The 18,231-nt window shown below is 39.0% G+C and overlaps 1 protein-coding gene across 2 annotated transcripts in view; it reads left to right on the top strand.

Moving 5' to 3' along the window:
- The window catches only part of LOC100630470 (Fc receptor-like protein 3), a 29,578-nt gene extending 12,166 nt beyond the window's left edge, over positions 1 to 17,412 (top strand). The window contains exons 6-14 of one of the 2 annotated variants that reach the window (XM_023640945.2): positions 402 to 689; positions 1,001 to 1,279; positions 9,524 to 9,802; positions 10,169 to 10,288; positions 13,419 to 13,446; positions 14,340 to 14,458; positions 14,640 to 14,708; positions 16,186 to 16,217; positions 16,303 to 17,412. In XM_023640945.2, the coding sequence (XP_023496713.1) occupies positions 402 to 689; positions 1,001 to 1,279; positions 9,524 to 9,802; positions 10,169 to 10,288; positions 13,419 to 13,446; positions 14,340 to 14,458; positions 14,640 to 14,708; positions 16,186 to 16,217; positions 16,303 to 16,446 (1,358 nt within the window). In that variant the 3' untranslated portion in view covers positions 16,447 to 17,412. The remainder of the gene's footprint in view (positions 1 to 401; positions 690 to 1,000; positions 1,280 to 9,523; positions 9,803 to 10,168; positions 10,289 to 13,418; positions 13,447 to 14,339; positions 14,459 to 14,639; positions 14,709 to 16,185; positions 16,218 to 16,302) is intronic. The other variant, XM_005609991.4, reaches the window with a different exon arrangement.
- The last annotated feature ends 819 nt before the right edge of the window (positions 17,413 to 18,231 follow it).

An 18,231-nucleotide genomic window follows, 5' to 3' on the forward strand; every position in this document is an offset into this window, starting at 1 on the left:
GGAGATGAGGGTGAAGTCTTGAAAGATAGAAGAGGAGTTTGGATTCTGAGTAAAGCCACTTCAGGATAGAAGTAATATTCCAAGTGTTATCTCTTATTTTGTGGTCCACTGGTGCATCAAATTTTCCTTAGAGACAAATGTCCATAAAATGTGACAGCATTCAACATTAGGTTTAAGATTAAGGGTCCGATGCCAGCATTACTCAAGAATGGGAATTGTCCATGAGAGGAGGAGTATTACTCCCTTTATAATAATATATACAATTAATTCCTTAATTCCTACTTTGGACCCCTGTCTATTGCACCTGCTTCTATTGGCTTATTCACGGCAGCACCAGCCTTCTCCTTGACCTTGAAGTCCCTTCCATCAAGACCCTCATGTGTCATCTTTTGTCCTCCCAGGAGTCCCTGTGTCTGATGTGAATCTAGAAATCCAGCCCCCTGGAGGGAAGCTGATTGAAGGAGAAAATCTGGTCCTTATCTGCTCAGTAACCAAGGGGACAGGAACTATCACGTTCTCCTGGCACAGAGAAGGCACAATAAGAATTTTGGAAAAAAAGACCCAGCGTTCCCTGTCAGCAGAGCTCCAAATACCCACTGTGAAGGAGAGTGATGCTGGGAGATACTACTGTGCAGCTGACAACATTCATGGCCCCATCCTCAGTACACTGATTACCATCACAGTGAGAAGTAAGTTCCCTATTCCTTTTACTCAGCCTTGGTTTGCAAGCCAGGGTTTAGGTTCTCTGTCAGGTTCTTCTAAAGAAAGCAACGGAACAGAGGTGTAAAAATTTAAAAGCTAATTAAGGAATGGCAAAGAGGGCAAAATAAGTTGAAGACACCTTACTTTCTGTGGAGAGGACTTAGTAGTGATGAAGACAAAATTTTCCAGGATTGCTCCTCATGACTCAAGGGATATATCTATTTTTAGCCTCCTCGAATGGAGTTCTGAACCTGTCACAGCTTCAGAGTCCTTCTCTGACAGCTTTTTTCTCTCTCAGTTCCAGTGTCTCGCCCTGTCCTCACCATCAGGGCTCCCAGGGCCCAGGCTGTGGTAGGGGATGTGGTGGAGCTTCGTTGTGAGGCCTGGAGAGGCTCTCCTCCAATCCTGTACCAGTTTTACCACGAAGTTGCCACCCTGGGAAGCAGCTCAGCCCCCTCTGGAAGAGCAGCATCCTTCAACCTCTCTCTGACTGCAGACCATTCTGGAAACTACTCCTGTGAGGCTGACAATGGCCTGGGAGCCCAGCATAGCGACAAAGTGATTCTCAGCGTCACAGGTAAGTAGGATATGTCCATAGCAGTTGCAGCCAAGAACAGATAATGTCTTCTCACAAACAGAGACCCTTTGGGCTATTTACTGGTGTGATGTCCCAGAAGACTCCCCACGTTTTCTGCCTCCACCTGAAGGTTCTGGGATTCTTCCCTCTGGCTATACATTCAGTAACTTAGGCAATTCCTTTATTTCCTCTGTCATGAAAGCCATATATTCCACATAGTCTTCTAGTAGAGGCAAAAAGACTTTCCAAAATACCAGATATATGATGGTTTAGCAATTTCTGATGAAGGAACGTCATATAGAAAGCTTTATATCTAAATTCCTTTGTCCACGAACAAATGACCCAACTGACCCTTGCCAAGGTTTTCTTCCTCTGCTCCCCTCCAATCTAAATTCCTACTTGGCTCTCTGGATTACTAGACAAAGTGTCTCTCCTTGTGGACACCCACAGCTATCAGAGCAGCAGAGCTTTCTCTTGGCCTTCACACTGATGACCTGTCTGGCCTTCTCACTTTCGCCACATGCCTTCTGACTCTTCAAATGTTAGGATATCATTGAATATGATGTTCTCGGTATCTCCAAACAAAATTTTTCTTCACCAGAGCTATCAAGGCATCTTTATTTCCCACTTCCAGCATATGTTGGCAATTAGCGATGTGCCCACCTATTTAGGAGAGACCCGTAGTCCATGCCATGATCATTCCAAAGTACCCAGCATTTGGAAGGTGAGGAGAAGCACTGAGACTTAGGAGGAGGTGGCAGGATTAAGAGATGTGGCGGTGACTCCCAGTGCCTCAAACCCTTACATTCTCTGGATTTTGCCATGGCTTCTTGTTCTCCAACTATTCCAAACTATTGGAATACTTATGGTATCTAGGTTAATAATGACTCTTCCTATGGTCCAAAGTTGGGTTATGATTTAAGGAGGATTTGAACCTGGGAGAACCAGATAGTGTGCTGAAACTGGGATTCCAGTCTTGAACAAGAAGATATCTATTTATTTGACGGTGAACAAGTCTCTTTTCTAGTCTTGTCCTCAGTTTCCCCACTTATAAAGTAATTGATTCAAGTAAATCACGGAGGCAAAAACATTCCTGATCCCACATCACTTTCAGCCAAACTTTTTATTAGTCACATACATGTTCTACTGTAGTAGCTTAATATATACACTATTAAACACAGAAACATAAATTACATAAGGATGAAATAAACAATATTTTAAAATATTCTTAGAATCTTTGATTAAAATGGTAATTGAATAAGAATTTTTCATTTTCAACGTCTTGGTTTACTCTTTGTGGTACAGTTATTTGATGCCTGGCTATGAGTTTGAGTTATTCCAATTGGTTTCAGTGGCTGCTATCACATAAAAGATGTCTTACCAATGTATCCAGATCCAAGTGGAAACAAAGCATCTATGATACCCATTTTTCAATCCAATACACTAATTATGCAAAGATTTTCCTTGAAATTTGGCTAGTACATTTCCATTTTTATTGATGTCATTGTTATTCTTGCAAAATACATGAGAAATGTTGCATATTTAAATTTATTACAGATGAGTTCAAGCTTTGAAAGACATATAAACTGGTTAGTACATGCTATTTAAATACAATTTTAAATGTGTAGATATAAATATTTGAAGTTGACATATTGACATATTCTGATAATAAAACCACATAGAAGTGTAATTATTTTTAAACAACCATTTTACAAAAGATTATCTCTATCGCATGAGTTTACTTAGAAAGTATTAATAATGAGTTCTGTTAAAAGTCTTTTTTTTTAATGTCGAACTAAATATTATACTATTGAGTCACTGATCATCAGAAAAAGAAAGAAAGAAAGAAAAACACCAAAAGTAAAATAATAATCTTTCTTCATAGAAAAACGCATGCATAATTTTTATATTTACCTCCTCTTTTTAGAACTTGACCACCAAATAATTGAAAAACTTTTATGTGGTTCAAAAAGATGTTGTTGTTATTAGTCAATTTCATTGAAAAGTATTTTAAAGTCTTTAATTATTTAAGTTGCAATAATATGTAAAAATACTGAAATAGACGACTTGGAGGGCAACATGTTCCCATATGCTGAAAATGAACAAACAATTGAAGGTCCTGCTGTCAACTCCTCCATGCGGTTGGTACCCCACTGCCTTCACAAGAACTCCCTTACAGATCTCAGCACAGGCTATGACACATGGCCTGAGTAAGAGTGCCAATGTGACTATTGGCAAAGCTGAATTTCTTGCTTACTGTCAAGTTAAAATACTCAAACATTCTCATATTTTCTTCTCATACCCCATTCGGTTGGTTTGCATCCCATCGTGGAGACCACTGAACTTGGTGATAACCATGGTCTCTTTCAGCACTAAAATTCTCTGACTTTATTGGGATGTGCATGTAGAACCAGAAGTTTGGTGAACCCTGGAGGGAGAAATACAATGGAAGAAGCTGAGAATCACTACTCCGAGCTTAGGAATCTGTCTTCTTACTTAGAATTGCACGGGAAAATCTGTCTGAGGCAATTATTTTGGGATTCTAGAGTCTACTGGAAGCTTGCAACTCCCACAGGAAGGCTTGGTCGGTAAATTGCAGTTAATTTCCATCAATTTCAGCTCTTAGCACAGTAGCAGCTACCCAACTCCCACCCTCAGCCCTGTGGCAGGCTGCTGTGTATGTGTTCCTGGAGCAGCTTGCACACAGCTTGTGGGGAGCTGAGGTGGGCAAAAAGGACCCTGTCCTCCAAATATTGGGGAATCTGTGCTCTGAGCCCAATTGCTGCTTCTGATCACAGAGGTGTGCAGACAGACGCAGGCAGCTACAGACGGTTGTTGTACCTCCTTCCTCTGTTGCAAGCCCCTCACTCTCCAGCTGAAGGGACTTCCAGAGGGTTTAAAGGGCTGCCACCCTTTTTTTCCCTTCTTAACTTTTTTTTTCCTTCCTTTTGGAACTGGACGTTAAGGACTAGGACATTCAAAAACAACTGCATATACAGGGATATTTTGAAAGTGAGTGTGCATGCCCAAGGAAAGTCTCAGAAAAAACCTTAGAAGACCTTAAGTCTACACCTCAGGGTGATCTTTGGCACAGAGATAGCCTACAACAATCAAAAAGCAAAAGAATAGGGGCTGGCCCCGTGGCTGAGTGGTTAAGTTCGCGCACTCTGTTACAGGCGGCCCAGGGTTTCTTTGGTTCGAGTCCTGGGCGCGGACATGGCACTGCTCATCAAGCTACGCTGAGGCAGCGTCCCACATGCCACAACTAGAGGGACCCACAAAGAAGAATATACAACTATGTACTGGGGAGCTTTGGGGAGAAAAAGGAGAAAAAATAAAATCTTTAAAAAAAAAAGCAAAATAATAAACAAAAACAATAACAAAAACAGCAAAACCTGGGGAAGGAGGAGAATCTGACTTTCAGAGCTACCAGATTATTAAATTCAAATGTCCAATTTTCAAAGAAAAAATCACAGACATACAAAGAAATAGGAAAGTATTGTCCATTCAAAGGAAAAAAGGTAAACCAACAGAAACAGTCTCTGAAAAAGACCTGATGGCAGATACGCTAGACAAAGAATTTAAAAGAACTAAACGTCCCTCCTTATTTGTTGGGGATATGTTCCAAGACATCCAGTGGTTACCAAAAACCAAGGAGAGTACCGAACTCTATCTTAACTAAGCACTTATTATGCACTGTCGTCATAACTTTTGCCGTTTGAGTTACGACAGCAAAACTAGCATGAATTTCTTGTTCCTTCACAATTTCACAGATAGAAAATTCATTCTTACCTTAGATCAGGACAATTTCACTATACGATTTTCTTTTTCATTATTAAGTTGAGAACTTGAATCTTCTCACTTAAAGGAATCACTTTGTGGCCTCTTTTTGGCATATCCAAATTACCAGCATCACTACTCTTGTACTTTGAGGCCATTATTAAGCAAAATAAGGATTACTTCAACACAAGCACTGCAATACTATGACAGTAGATCTGATAACCAAGATCGCTACTGAGTGACAAATGGGCAGGTAGTGTATACAACGTGGATATGCTAGACAAAGGGATTATTCATGTCCCAGGCAGGGTGGAGCAGGATGGTGTTCCTCTAAGAACAGGAACAAGGCAAGGATGCTCGCTCTTCCCACTTCTATTCGGGATAGTATCAGAATTTCTAGCCAGAGCATTTAGACAAGTAAAGGAAATAAGAGTCATCCAAGTTGGGAAGGAAGAATTTAAAATTATCTCTGTTCACCAATGACATGATTTTATATGTAGTAACCCTTAAGGATTATACACACCCCCCAAAATACCTGTTAGAGCTAATAAATAAATTAATCAAAGTAGCAGGATACAAACTCAACACGTAAATATCAGCTGCATTTCTGGACACTAACAACGAATAATCTGAAAAGGAAATTATGAAAACAATTCCATTTAAAATGTCTCAAAAAGAATGAAATACTTAGGAATTAACTAAGGAGAGGAAAGACTAGGACAATAAAAACTACAAAACATTGCTGAAAGCAGTTGTAGAAGACAAAATAATGTAAACACATCCCACGTTCAGGGATTAGAAGACTTAGCATTGTTAAGATGTCAATCCCACCCAAAGCAACCTACAGATTCAATGCAATATCTATAAAAATTCCAATGTTGTTTTTTGCAGAGGTAGAAAAATGCATTCTAAAGTTCATATGGAATCTCAAGGGACCCCAAATAGCCAAAACAATCTTGAAGAAGAATGGAACTGGAAGCATCATACTTCTTGTTCTCAGAATTTAACTATAAATCTATGGTAATCAAAACAGAATGGTACTGGCGTAAAGACAGACATATAGACCAATGGAATAGAATAGCAAGCCCAGAAATAAACCATCACATATATGGTCACTTGATTTTTGACAAGGGTGTCAACACCATTCAATGGGGAAAAGACAGTCTTTTCATTAAATGTTGCTAGGAAAACTGAATATCCACATGCAAAAGAATGAAGTTGGACCCTTACCTAACACCACACACAAAATTAACTTAATATGGACAACAGACTTAAATTTAAGACCTAAAACCATAAAACTCTTAGAATAAAATTTAGGGAAATTTCATAACATTGGATTTAGCCATATTATTTTTGATAGACACCAAAGATACAGGCAAAAAAGAAAAATAACCAACAAATTGGACTTCATGAAAATTTTTAAAAATTTTGTACATCAAAATGCAATATCAACAGATTGATAAAGCAACCCACAGAATGGGGGAACATATTTACAAATCATATATATAATAAGGGATTGGTATCTAGAATTAGAGAACTCCTGAAACTTAACAACAAGAAAAAAAAAAAACCCAGTTAAAAAATAGGTAAAGGACTTGAATAAGCATTTCTCAAAAGAAGGTAAATAAATGGCCAATAAACACATGAAAAGATGCTCAACATCACATGATTATTAGGGAAATGCAAATCAAAACTACAATGAACTAGGGGCCGGCCCAGTGGCTGAGTTGTTAAGTTTGCGTGCTCAGCTGCAGGCGGCCCAGGGTTTCGTCAGTTCGAACCTGGGCGTGGACATGGCACCGCTCATCGAGCCATGCTGAGGCGGCATCCCACATACCACAACTAGAAGGACCCACAACTCAGAATATACAACTATGTACCTGGGGGCTTTGGGGAGAAAAATGAAAAAAATAAAATCTTAAAAACAAAAACAAAAACAAAAAAACTACAATGAAATACCACCTCACACCCATTAAGATAGCTATCATAAAAAATAATAGAAAAGAACAAGTGTTGACAAGGATGTGGAGAAATTGAAACCCTTATGTTCTGTTGGTGGGCATGTAAAATGGAGCAACCATTATGGAGAACAGTATGGAGGTTCCTCAAAATTTGAAGATAGAACTACCATATGATCCAGAAATTCCACTCTAAGGTATGCATCCTCAAAAATTGAAAGTGAGTTCTCAAAGAGATATTTGTCCACCAATGTACGTAGCAGCATTATTCATAATAGCTAAAACATAGAAGCAACTCAAGTATCCATCAATAGGTAAATGGATAAGCAAAATGTGGTATGTACATACAATGGGATATTATTCAGACTTAAAGAAAATTCTAATGTATGCTACATCATTTATGAATCTTGAGGCCATCATGCTAAGTGAAAGAAGTCAGTCGCAAAAAGACAAATACTATACAATTCCACTTACATAAGATACTTAGGGAGGTCAAAATAATAGATATGGAAAGTAGAATGGTGGTTCCACGGGCTGGGGAGTGGGGAAATGGGGAGCTACTTTTTTTTGTTTTTTTGAGGAAGATCAGCCCTGAGCTAACATCTGCTGCCAATCCTCCTCTTTTTGCTGAGGAAGACTGGCCCTGTGCTAACATCCATGCCCATCTTCCTCTACTTTATATGTGGGATGCCTGCCACAGCATGGCTTGCCAAGCGGTGCCATGTCTGCACCCGGGATCCAAACCGGCGAACCCCTGGCCGCCGAAGCGGAACGTGCACACTTAACCACTGTGCCACCGGGCTGGCCCGGGGAGCTATTTTTTAATGGGTATAGAGTTTCAGTCTTACGAAATGAAAAGTTATGGATGGTTGTTATGGTTGCACAACATTACGAATATATTTAATACCACTAAATTGAGCACTTAAAAATGATTATGATGGTAAATCTTATGGTGTGTGTATTTTACTGCAATAAAAAGAAATTGGAGAGCCAGCCCCGTAGCCGAGTGGTTAAGTTTGCAGAACCTCTTTGGCAGCCCAGGGCTTTGACTTTTTGGATCCTGGATGTGGACACGGCACTGCTCATCAACCCATGCTGAGGCAGCGTCCCACATAGAACAATCAAAGGCACTCAAAACTATAATATACAACTATATACTAGGGGGCTTTGGAGAGAAGAAGAAGAAAAAAAAAAGAAAAGAAGATTGGCAACAGATGTTAGCTCAGGTGCCAATCTTAAAAAAAAAAAAAGGAGATAAAAAGAAATATGAGGCCATAATGTGGGTGGAAAGGCACACTGAGATGCACAAAGTACATATAAAGACTTACCCCTGAGGCCCTTAGCATTTGGCCCAGGTCACTTTATATGTCAAAGGATGTACAGAAGGGCCAAACTCAAGCCATCTGTTTAGATTTAGCAGGAAACCTACACTTCCAAAAGCCAGTGTTGGTATTTCCACCCTGAGGCAGTTGGTGCCATCTGTTTTGCAGCCAGCAGATGGCGCATTTTCAAGAGAAACCATTTCCGTTCAAGAATTGATTCCCGTGCTTCCCTTTGAGTCAATCTCTGATGCAGAGCAGAGTTTGAGATCCTTACCAACCTTCTCTTGCCAATGACACACACAGCTTATATCTAAAGCACTGCACACAAATTCGCTCATCCAGGTTCCCTCACGACTTAGCAGAACAAGCAATCACAGTTCACATTCCACATTATTTATTAATAATTCCATATATTAGTAAAAATGATTTTTCTGTTCTTCCTGGCTGACCTAGTTCTATAATCATCAATTAAAAAGGAAATCATTGTTGCTATTGCTGTATCTGGACATTTTTATGCCAATCTGATCAGTTTGGTCACCCATGCAATCACCAGTTATTGAGGAACTATTGCATGCCAGGTTAAGTTCCAGCAGCTGGAAATATAATGAACAAACAGACAAGTCCTCATTCTTTTGAAACTCACATTCTATTGGGGGAATCAGATATACAACAATGATAGATAGATGAAAGAGAGAGAGACATAGATAAATAGATACACAGATAGATGTTAGTGCTAAATGCTGCATAGAAAAATAAAGGAAGGTAATTGGCTAGAGTAATGAGGTCCTACTTTCGATAGATGTGGAAGTGTAGGTTTAAAGCTAGTACTCAGGAGTCAGTGATGCTGAGAAGCGAACCTTGCTTTTAATTATTATTTCTATCAATAGTAATAGCTAACATTTACTGAGCACTTTACATTCATGAGATTTATTACTCATAGCCTGAGATATAATCATTATTAATTATATCTTACAAAGGAATAAACTGAGACTCAGAGACATTAAAAAGTTTTAAAACATCAAGATTACAGAGCTAAAAAAGGGCAGAGACAGGATTCAAACTCAGGTTTTCCTGAATCCTGGGTCCATGTTCCTACTAATAAACATGCTGGATATTTCCTTTATTAAATTTTCCTGTATATATACTGAACTAAAACTTCCGGTGAACTATGTTTCCTCCCTCAGTTCCAGTGTCTCGTCCTGTCCTCACTCTCAACCCTGCCGGCACCCAGCCTGTGGTGGGAGATGTGTTGGAGCTTCGCTGTGAGGCCCAAAGAGGCTCTCCCCCAATCCTGTACTGGTTTTATCATGACAATGTCGCTCTGGGGAAAAGCTTGGCCCCCTTTGGAGGAGGAGCATCCTTCAACCTCTTTCTGATGGCACAGCCTTCTGGGAACTACTTCTGTGGGGCAAACAATGGTCTGGGGGTGCAATGCAGTGAGGTGGTGAGACTCAACTTCACAGGTGGGTTGGTGGTACCTGGGCTATAGGTTATAGTTATGTTGATAAAATATTTCTCCAACAGATTGTACAAATTCTACCAATGTCTAAGAGATTTTGAAAATGACACCAAGGCTTGGGGCTTCTGGAGATTGGTACTGATTTCATGGAGGAGAAGAAAAGGAAATAAATTTTAATCTTAGATGCTGCCAATCACCCTCCATGTGCCATTATTTTGAAATTTACAAATTATACCAGAGATAATTCAAACGGAGAAATCAGAACCTGGCAAAAATCTGTCCTGATAGGTCTCTAGCTCCCACCCACATGGTCTTTGCCTAGATCAGAAATATTTGCTACTGGAACTCAACTATAGGTCTCTCCATTTAGTGCCTTCCAGGAGCAAAATAATCCTTATCACTGTGGGAGTCATCTCAGGGCTGCTAATTATCCTTGTCCTTGCTGCTACTGCTGCTCTGGTGTGCAAGTTCAAGACCCAAAGGAAATCAGGTCAGTACCTACTTCTCACCCTTTGATGTTGTGACTTATGTGGACTTAATTTATGTGACTTAATTTGGACTTGTGTGGTGCATCTGATAAGGGTCAATTTTTCCCTCCAAGTAATAGGCTCTTAGTTCTACTGTCTGGCACTCTGCAGGCAACTGTGACAAAAAGGTAGAATAAGTATTTCAATGAAGTTGTTACTCCATGTGTTTAATGTGAGATTTAAATCAGGTAGCAGAGCTTTGCTTCCAATTAAAAATTAGAAAGTTAAGTATTTACTGTTCCACCCCCAGCCAAAGCTTACTGAAAACAAAAAGAATGAGAAATAAACTCCTCTATTTATAACAACAACAAGACAATAGCCCTAGGTGTAAACCATAAACTCTGAAATATATTTGAATACCTGTCAAGTATAGTGAAATTTGGATAAAACTAACAAAGAATGATGAGCATGAAATTAAAATTTTAATTTCTGTTTGTTTATTGCTAGTATATGGAAATACAGTTGATTTTTATATGTCCTCACGTCCTGCAACCTTGCTAAACGTATTTATTAATCTCTGTTCAGATCTTTTGCCCATTTTTTAATGGGGTTGTTGTTTTTTTATTGTTGAGATGTATGAGTTCTTTGTATATTTTGGATATTAAACCCTTATCAGATATATGGTTTGCAAATATCTTCTCCCAGTTGGGTTTCTACCTTCTAACTAAAGCATTTAGACCATTTACTAATGTGATTATTGATAAGCTTAGATTTATTTATTATTTTGCTGTTTCTTTTCTATTTGTCTCAGCTGTTCTTTTTTCCTTTTGCTCTGCCTTCTTTTGGATCAACTGAGTATTTTTATGATTCCATTTTATTTATTTTGTTGGCTTTTTTATTACATAGCTCTTTGTTTTGCTACTTTAGAGACCGTTTTAGAGTTTATAGTGTACATCTCTAACTCATCACAGTATATCTGACTTTAACATAATCTAAAAATCTTATATACTTACTCATGAATTCACCACTTCCAACGTCCTTTATTCCTCTTTGTATATCCATATTTTCATTTGGTATCATTTTGTTTCTGCCCAAAGTGTTTCTTTTTACATTTCCTGTAGTATGAGCCTGCTGGTGATGAATTATTTCAGCTTTTGTATGTCTGCAAAAGTTGTTATTTTGCATTCATTTGTGAAAGATATTTTTGCTGGCATAGAATTCAAGGTTGAAAATTCTTTTTTTTCAGTATTTTAAAGACGTTGCTCTACTGTCTTCTTGTGTGCATTGCTTCAGACAAAAAAACAATCTGCTATCATTCTTATCTTTGTTCTTCTGTGACTGTTTCTTTTTCTCTCTGAATGTTTTTCCGTGGATCGGGAATCTTTGAATGTGTAGACTGTTTTATTCAGTGCTTTGGGTGTTTGTAAGGTTTGAAGACTTTATATTTTGGAATTACTAATCTTTTACTTTCTGTCTTTCTCTCCGTGTGACGTAACATGGCATCTCCTTTTCCATCAGGCTAAATGCTTCTTTCTGTTCACACTTTCTCAGGGCTCATAATGAAAATCAAGAAAATAAGCAAAAAAATAAATAAAACATCTGGATCTCAGTTTAATGAAAAAGCTTACATATTTTTTTCAATGATGCTGGTCAAGCATTGTCTTCTTACCCCTCTTTCCAGGTCAATCAATTAGCCTCCAGCCTTCTATTTCTTTGTATGAAAAATGACATCAACATTTTGTGATTGATATTTTAAAGCTACTTAGTATTTTCTTGAATAACATTACATATAAAATCATACGTGTATATAATTTTTAAAAAATATGTAAAGAGAATAACAGCACTAACCCCAATGGTACTCATCATAAAATCTGTCATTTATTTTGTGTCTATTAGTGCTGCCAATTGTTCAATAAATAATTTCAGTTAAATTCAACTAATATTATTATTATCATATTAGAGATGAAGAAATGGAGATTTGGGGAAGTTAAGTAACTTTTCCAGACTCACATATCTATTAAGGTAGGGCTTAACCTGGATCTTCCTAACCCTCGAGCCCATATTCTTTTCATTATTCCTTGGTGACTTATAAAAGGCTGGTCTCACCTCCTAATTTCAAAATTACTTTTCTATCTCATTGCCTATCCAGGATGTCATTTATTAATAAGTAACATGCTAAAAGTGAAGACATTAGAACCTCAGTGTTGAAGTTGATAATTTTTGAAAAACAGATTTGCTCAGTCAACACAACATCAGCTTAAAGAAAGATTACCAACCGTCATTTTATATAATCCATGAGGGCAGAAACCCAGGAAATCCTGAGACCTAGGGGAAGTGTCATTTTAAATAGCAAACTCAGCTAAGGACTTCTGACAGTCCACCAATCAGATGTTCTCTGCCTTTCTCACCTCAAAATCTTGCCTAATCTACTTCCCTAATAGTAAAGTCTTCATTCTAATTATTGGCCAGACTTCTCAGAGAAGAACTGAACCCTTCCAAATTTTTCCAGAAGTGAAGATTTTTGCTCCTTAAGCCTGAGTATATCCTACAAGTTACTAAAGGGAGTGATAAATTTATTGACTTTATCATTAATTGTGTGGATTAAAATTCCAGCAATGTAACTTGCCAAATACTTGATATTTGGCAAGTAAATTAAATTCTCCAGACCCAAGTTTCTGTAGCAATATGATGGTCATAATAATAGTGTCTATCTTTTAGATACTATGAGACAATCTATGTAATCTGCTTAGAACAGTGCCTGGCGCGTGAATATTGGCTTCTATTATAAATCGCCAATTTCTCATCTCTTTTACAAATGAAGAGAAGTGGGAATGAGGGAAGCAGTTGGCCCAGAGTTAAACATTTAGCTGTCTCTCTTCTGCTACTTGGTCACAACTACTTAGAGTTCATGCTGTTATTACTGAGTGAATAGTGAGTCAAAATAAGTGTGATCCTGTGCAAATGTCTTTCAAGATTCCGCCTTCCTTATCTATAACATGACACAGGGGGATGCTGGTGGGTGGAGCTGGATGTTCTCTAAGATTCTCAATGACTGAGATCTAGAATGAATCTGATTGCTAGGAAGGGACACTCTAACATACAGCTCATTGTCTGCGCAGCTCACTTATCATCAATCTTCCTTTGTTTTTTCAGGAGGACTTTCTGCCACCGGAATACCTAGGTGAGGTCCCTGCTTCTTGTGCTGTGAACATTTTCATGATTTATTTATACCCACAAGATAGGAACATGGAATATGTACATTAAAAAATATCTGACTGAACTTCCTATTTACATTTTCAAATTCTTATGAAATCCAAAAATGTGATTAAGAAGGCTGCTTTCAATCACATTTGTGAAAAATACTCACTTATACTTACTTATACACAGAATTCATGTTATTTGCTATCCATATTAATTTATCTACTTCCTTAGATGTGCTTCAGTACAGAATTGACCACTGATAACTTAATGACATCATTTCTCTTAGGACTACAATTCATTTATTGCCTTATTTCTCATTCCTCCACTCACACACTCATTCTGGAAATGATTATTGAATGCCAACAATGTTCGATTCATAATATTAACTGCAGAAGGAAATGATATTGAGAAAAAAAACACAACACATTTCATGAAGAGCCTTCATCGTTTCTTACAGGAAAAGTAGATTGTTGTAATATGAGAGAAAATTGAAAGGGACTTTTAACAAAAGACAAAAGTCAAATTCTTTGGGAATGCAGAAGTCTTTGTGTATCAATGTTGAAGCATTTAAATTTTGGAAAACAATAAAAAATCAGGCAAATATAAGTATTTGCTCTATCTAAGGTGCCTTGAGACTGTGTAGCTTTAGCCCTCTAACCTTGCCTTAGACAGCCTTCTCTGTAATGCTGCCCTGGGCTTCATCTTGTGCTACACCCCTTCTGACATCTTCTCGAAAAAGTCATGCAGTCTCTTAGAGTAGCCATGATATTTTTACCTGAACTATGCTGGGCTCTTCCTGGAAATTGATTTCCCTGAGACTCCGTATGATCCACAAATACTTGTCTTCCCTGTCTCTCTCCCCCTCTGTCACAGTTACAGTCCCAATGAGTGTCAGGGGCCTTCCTTGTCCAAGCCTTTCAGGACAGGCACCCAAGAGCCAACTCACTCTGAGCCACCAGTCCTGATGGATCTGCAGCCAGTGTACAGCAATGGTAAGGACTTCCTACGGCACAGAGGGAGGGAGGAGAGATTAACCAACAGTCCATGGCCATTCACAATAAATTTAAAAATGGCGTTCCTGTCGCTATGTTGGGGATAGAACTTGGTAGCTGGGAGGAAGGGTCTAGAGTGTGGGCTATTGCCTACAGCCATCTTTGGTCTATTCTTTGACAGTGAATCCTGGAGATAGTGGCCTGGTTTATTCTGAGATCTGGAGCATCCAGCGTACAAAAGAAAATTTAGGTAAGACACCTTCCAGACAAGTAGAGATGAGGTGACAGTGTATTTTTAGATCTAGCAAGGAAGCTTTGATCAAAAAGTCATCTCAAATATGAATCCAAAATGGAAGAAACTACCTGCTTCTCTTGTATTACCAATCATATAATCATATCTATTCCCTTTTACCTCTCTACACTGCCACCACTACCCCACAAACTCTTTGAGGACAGACACTATAATTTTTCACTAACGTATCAATAACATCTAGTGCAATGCTTGGAAAACCACAGGCTCCCTCAAACATTTTTTGAATGAAGGAATGAACATAATTGCTAATAAGCTTTTCATAATCTAATATTTAGACAATTGTAATTCTCTTAATTAATCTCTTTATTTCTAATCTTGTTCTCCTCCAACCTTCCAACAATATGTTTCCAGCATGATCCCTCTGAGATGCACAGTTGGTCACATCATTGCCTAGATTAACTGCCCGTGATGACTCTCCATTTTAAAGTATGACCCTTGGCTCCCTCTGTGCTTTGGCCCTCCTCTATGAGCTTACTCTAGCCATACTGAACTCTTGGCCATTTTTCTGATTATACTGGGCTTTTTCATTCTTTGGTGCTCATGCTTCTTATTTGTCCTATAATATCCTTGCCCTTAGTTTACCTGGGGAACCTTGCTCACATTTCAAGACACAGTTTAGGAACCACTGTGAAACTTGGAGTGATTCCCACCAGCCCTCTTTATGCCCTAACCGGGGAGGAACTGATTACCCTTTCCTAGTTACATAGCATAGTTCAATGTGTATGTCTATCTTGGTGCTCATAATACTCATTGCATTTTTCTCATGTCCATTCCTCCCCTTAAAAACTATAGGCTTCTTGATAATATGGACAGAGTTTGTGTCATTTCTGTCTCCTTATAGCTTACCAGTTCTTAATAGAAGGTCATTGTTCAATGAATGCTTATTGGCTAATAAATAAATGAAAGAGATCTAAAATACCCCTTGGAAGGATGGAAGGAATACATATACTGAATTTTCTTAATGCCCTGCTGCAAATCATTGGCTTCCTGGGAAATTGCTGCGTAGTCTTAGAATACTGAGCCCCTGTTTGTACTCCTCCACTTTTCCTCCATGCAAAGTGTAGTGAATCACATTTGCCACCTTCTCCCAGATGATGAATATAGTCATAGAAGCTCTGGGGGGTTGGGGTGGTGAGCTTCTTTGCTGGGGTTGTGATGGCAGTGGAGAAAGAAATAAATAATCAAGAAAGTCATTCTGGGCATTTGGTGGGCAAGGGAAAGGCTTATGAGTGTGTGTGAGTGTGTGTAGGAAGGTAATTTTTTGTCTGTGAGGGCTTGGAAGAATTCAGCAGAGGAAACAGTCAAGAGATGAGTCAGCAGAGGAAAGATTGACCTGGAGTGCATTGTGAGTAGGCTGTAACTTGGAATATATCACCCACAGTTTAAGACCTTTTTCCCTTCTCCCATCCAACAGCAAATTCACCAAGGATGCATCAGGAGCATGAGGTGGGTCATACTTACTGGCTTTCCTTCCCTTCTGCTCTTCTTCACCTATATTTAGGCATTTACTGTTTGTGTTTTTTCCCACCAGGGACTCACAGTCATCTATTCAGAGTTGAAGAAGTCACATCCAGATGACTCTGCAAGTCAGGCCAGGAGTAGTGACAGGGCCCATGATGATGATAGAGAAAACTATGAGAATGTTCCTTGTGCATCATCGGCCTTGGGCCACTAGCCCTTTACCCTGAGTGACCTCCAAAGCCCTGAAAGGCAGCCTGTGCCATTCTCCCTGTTTTCTCCAACCATGCACCCTCTGCTTCCAGGACTCAGCCTCCCAGGAGGCTAGGCTTTAAGGAACGTGAGGCTGTGTGAAATATCTGCAGGCCTCCTCTGTCCCTGAGTCTGTTGATCTCTAGGAGCAGAGTGGGCAGCATTTGAGTAAATGCTGCATTCTTTTCACAGTAGAGATTCATGTGAAGGCAGGTGAGCCTTCAGCATCTGGGCCTATGGAATAGAAGAGGACAAGGAAAAGGTCTAGGCAGGATCACAAGGGTACGACATGGCCATTTGATCAAAATGTGATCGAAAGCTTTTAGTGTACTATCTTGCATAAACAATTAGCCCAAAACGTTTTTTTTTCCTTTTGTTTGTAGTTGATAGAGGCATTGCTGATGTTCTGCTGTATATGCTGTCTTCTAGCTACCAAATGGAAATGACCAAAAGGATTCATTCTATCGACATACATCCTATTTTTTCACGAAATGTGCATCAGTACTAAGAAATATCTAAAATATAATCCAGTCCATTTAATGGGAGAGCGCTTTCAAATTATCTGATTAAGTATTATTACGGGCTGGATTGCGTCCCCTTAATATTCATATGTTGGAGCCCTAACCCCCAATGTGACGATACTTGGAAATAGGGCCTTTAAGGAGGTAATTAAGATTAAACAAGGTCTTGAGGGCAGGCTGTAACCCAATTGGACTGGTGTCCTTACAAGAATAAGGGACATTGGGGACCTCTGTATCTCTCCTCATGCATGCGGAGGGAAGGCCATGTGAGTACACAGCAAGAAGGCAGCCATTTGCACAACCAGAAGGTGACCAAGAAGAGAAGTCTCACCAGAAACCAACCCTGCCAGCCACTTAATCTTGGACTTCCAGCCTCTAAAACTGTGAGAAAATAAATGTCTGATATTTAAGTCACCTAATCTGTGGCATTTTGTTATGACATCCAGAGCAGATTAATACAGATTTATACGTAGATATATAGATGATAAATGATTGGTGATGATGATAATGATGATGAGGAGGAGGTTGATGGTAGATAAATAAATAAATAAACTAGATGCAGATATATGACACATCTCCCAACCCACGCAGAATTTTTGGTCTTCAAGATATTTTTGCTCTCACAGGATCAAACAGTCCTCCTACATGGAGCAGCTCAGTTTTGCTATTTAATTATTCAACATCCATTATTTGAAGGCTACAGAAGCAACAGCACCAACCTTGGAAGGCCAGTAGAGCCAATGATTCACATGACTCAGATGGCAAAGCTTAGTGTCACTCGGGAGCCCTCATGACCTGAGCTGACAGTGGATGTAGAGATAGATGCAAGGCAATCAGTAGGCTCAAAGGAGGACACCCACTTCCTTTGCTCAAAGACTCCTAATTCATTATGCAACTGACTGACAAACACTGGGTGTCTACTACCGAAGACAAACATCTTGAAATGCATGCCATTTGTGTTTAAGTTTCAGGAAAAATGGCAGAATCACTTTTATTCATATAAGTTCTACTGAGGCAGGAAAGAAGTAACTAAAATTGTTACCTCCTGTCACCTAGTGTTACACTGAACATTTTTTTTAGTTCTGAAAACAACAGACCTTAAGAAAAGAAGCTTTTGAGTTCACTGATGACTTATGTATATCAACTGATACAATTTATGGACATCGTTGATTTTACACCAGCCATCGTTCATGACTTTGCGTAAATAACATGATGCTTTGCAAATCTGG

Source organism: Equus caballus, chromosome 5 (assembly GCF_041296265.1).
Source record: "Equus caballus isolate H_3958 breed thoroughbred chromosome 5, TB-T2T, whole genome shotgun sequence".
NCBI lineage: Eukaryota > Metazoa > Chordata > Mammalia > Perissodactyla > Equidae > Equus > Equus caballus.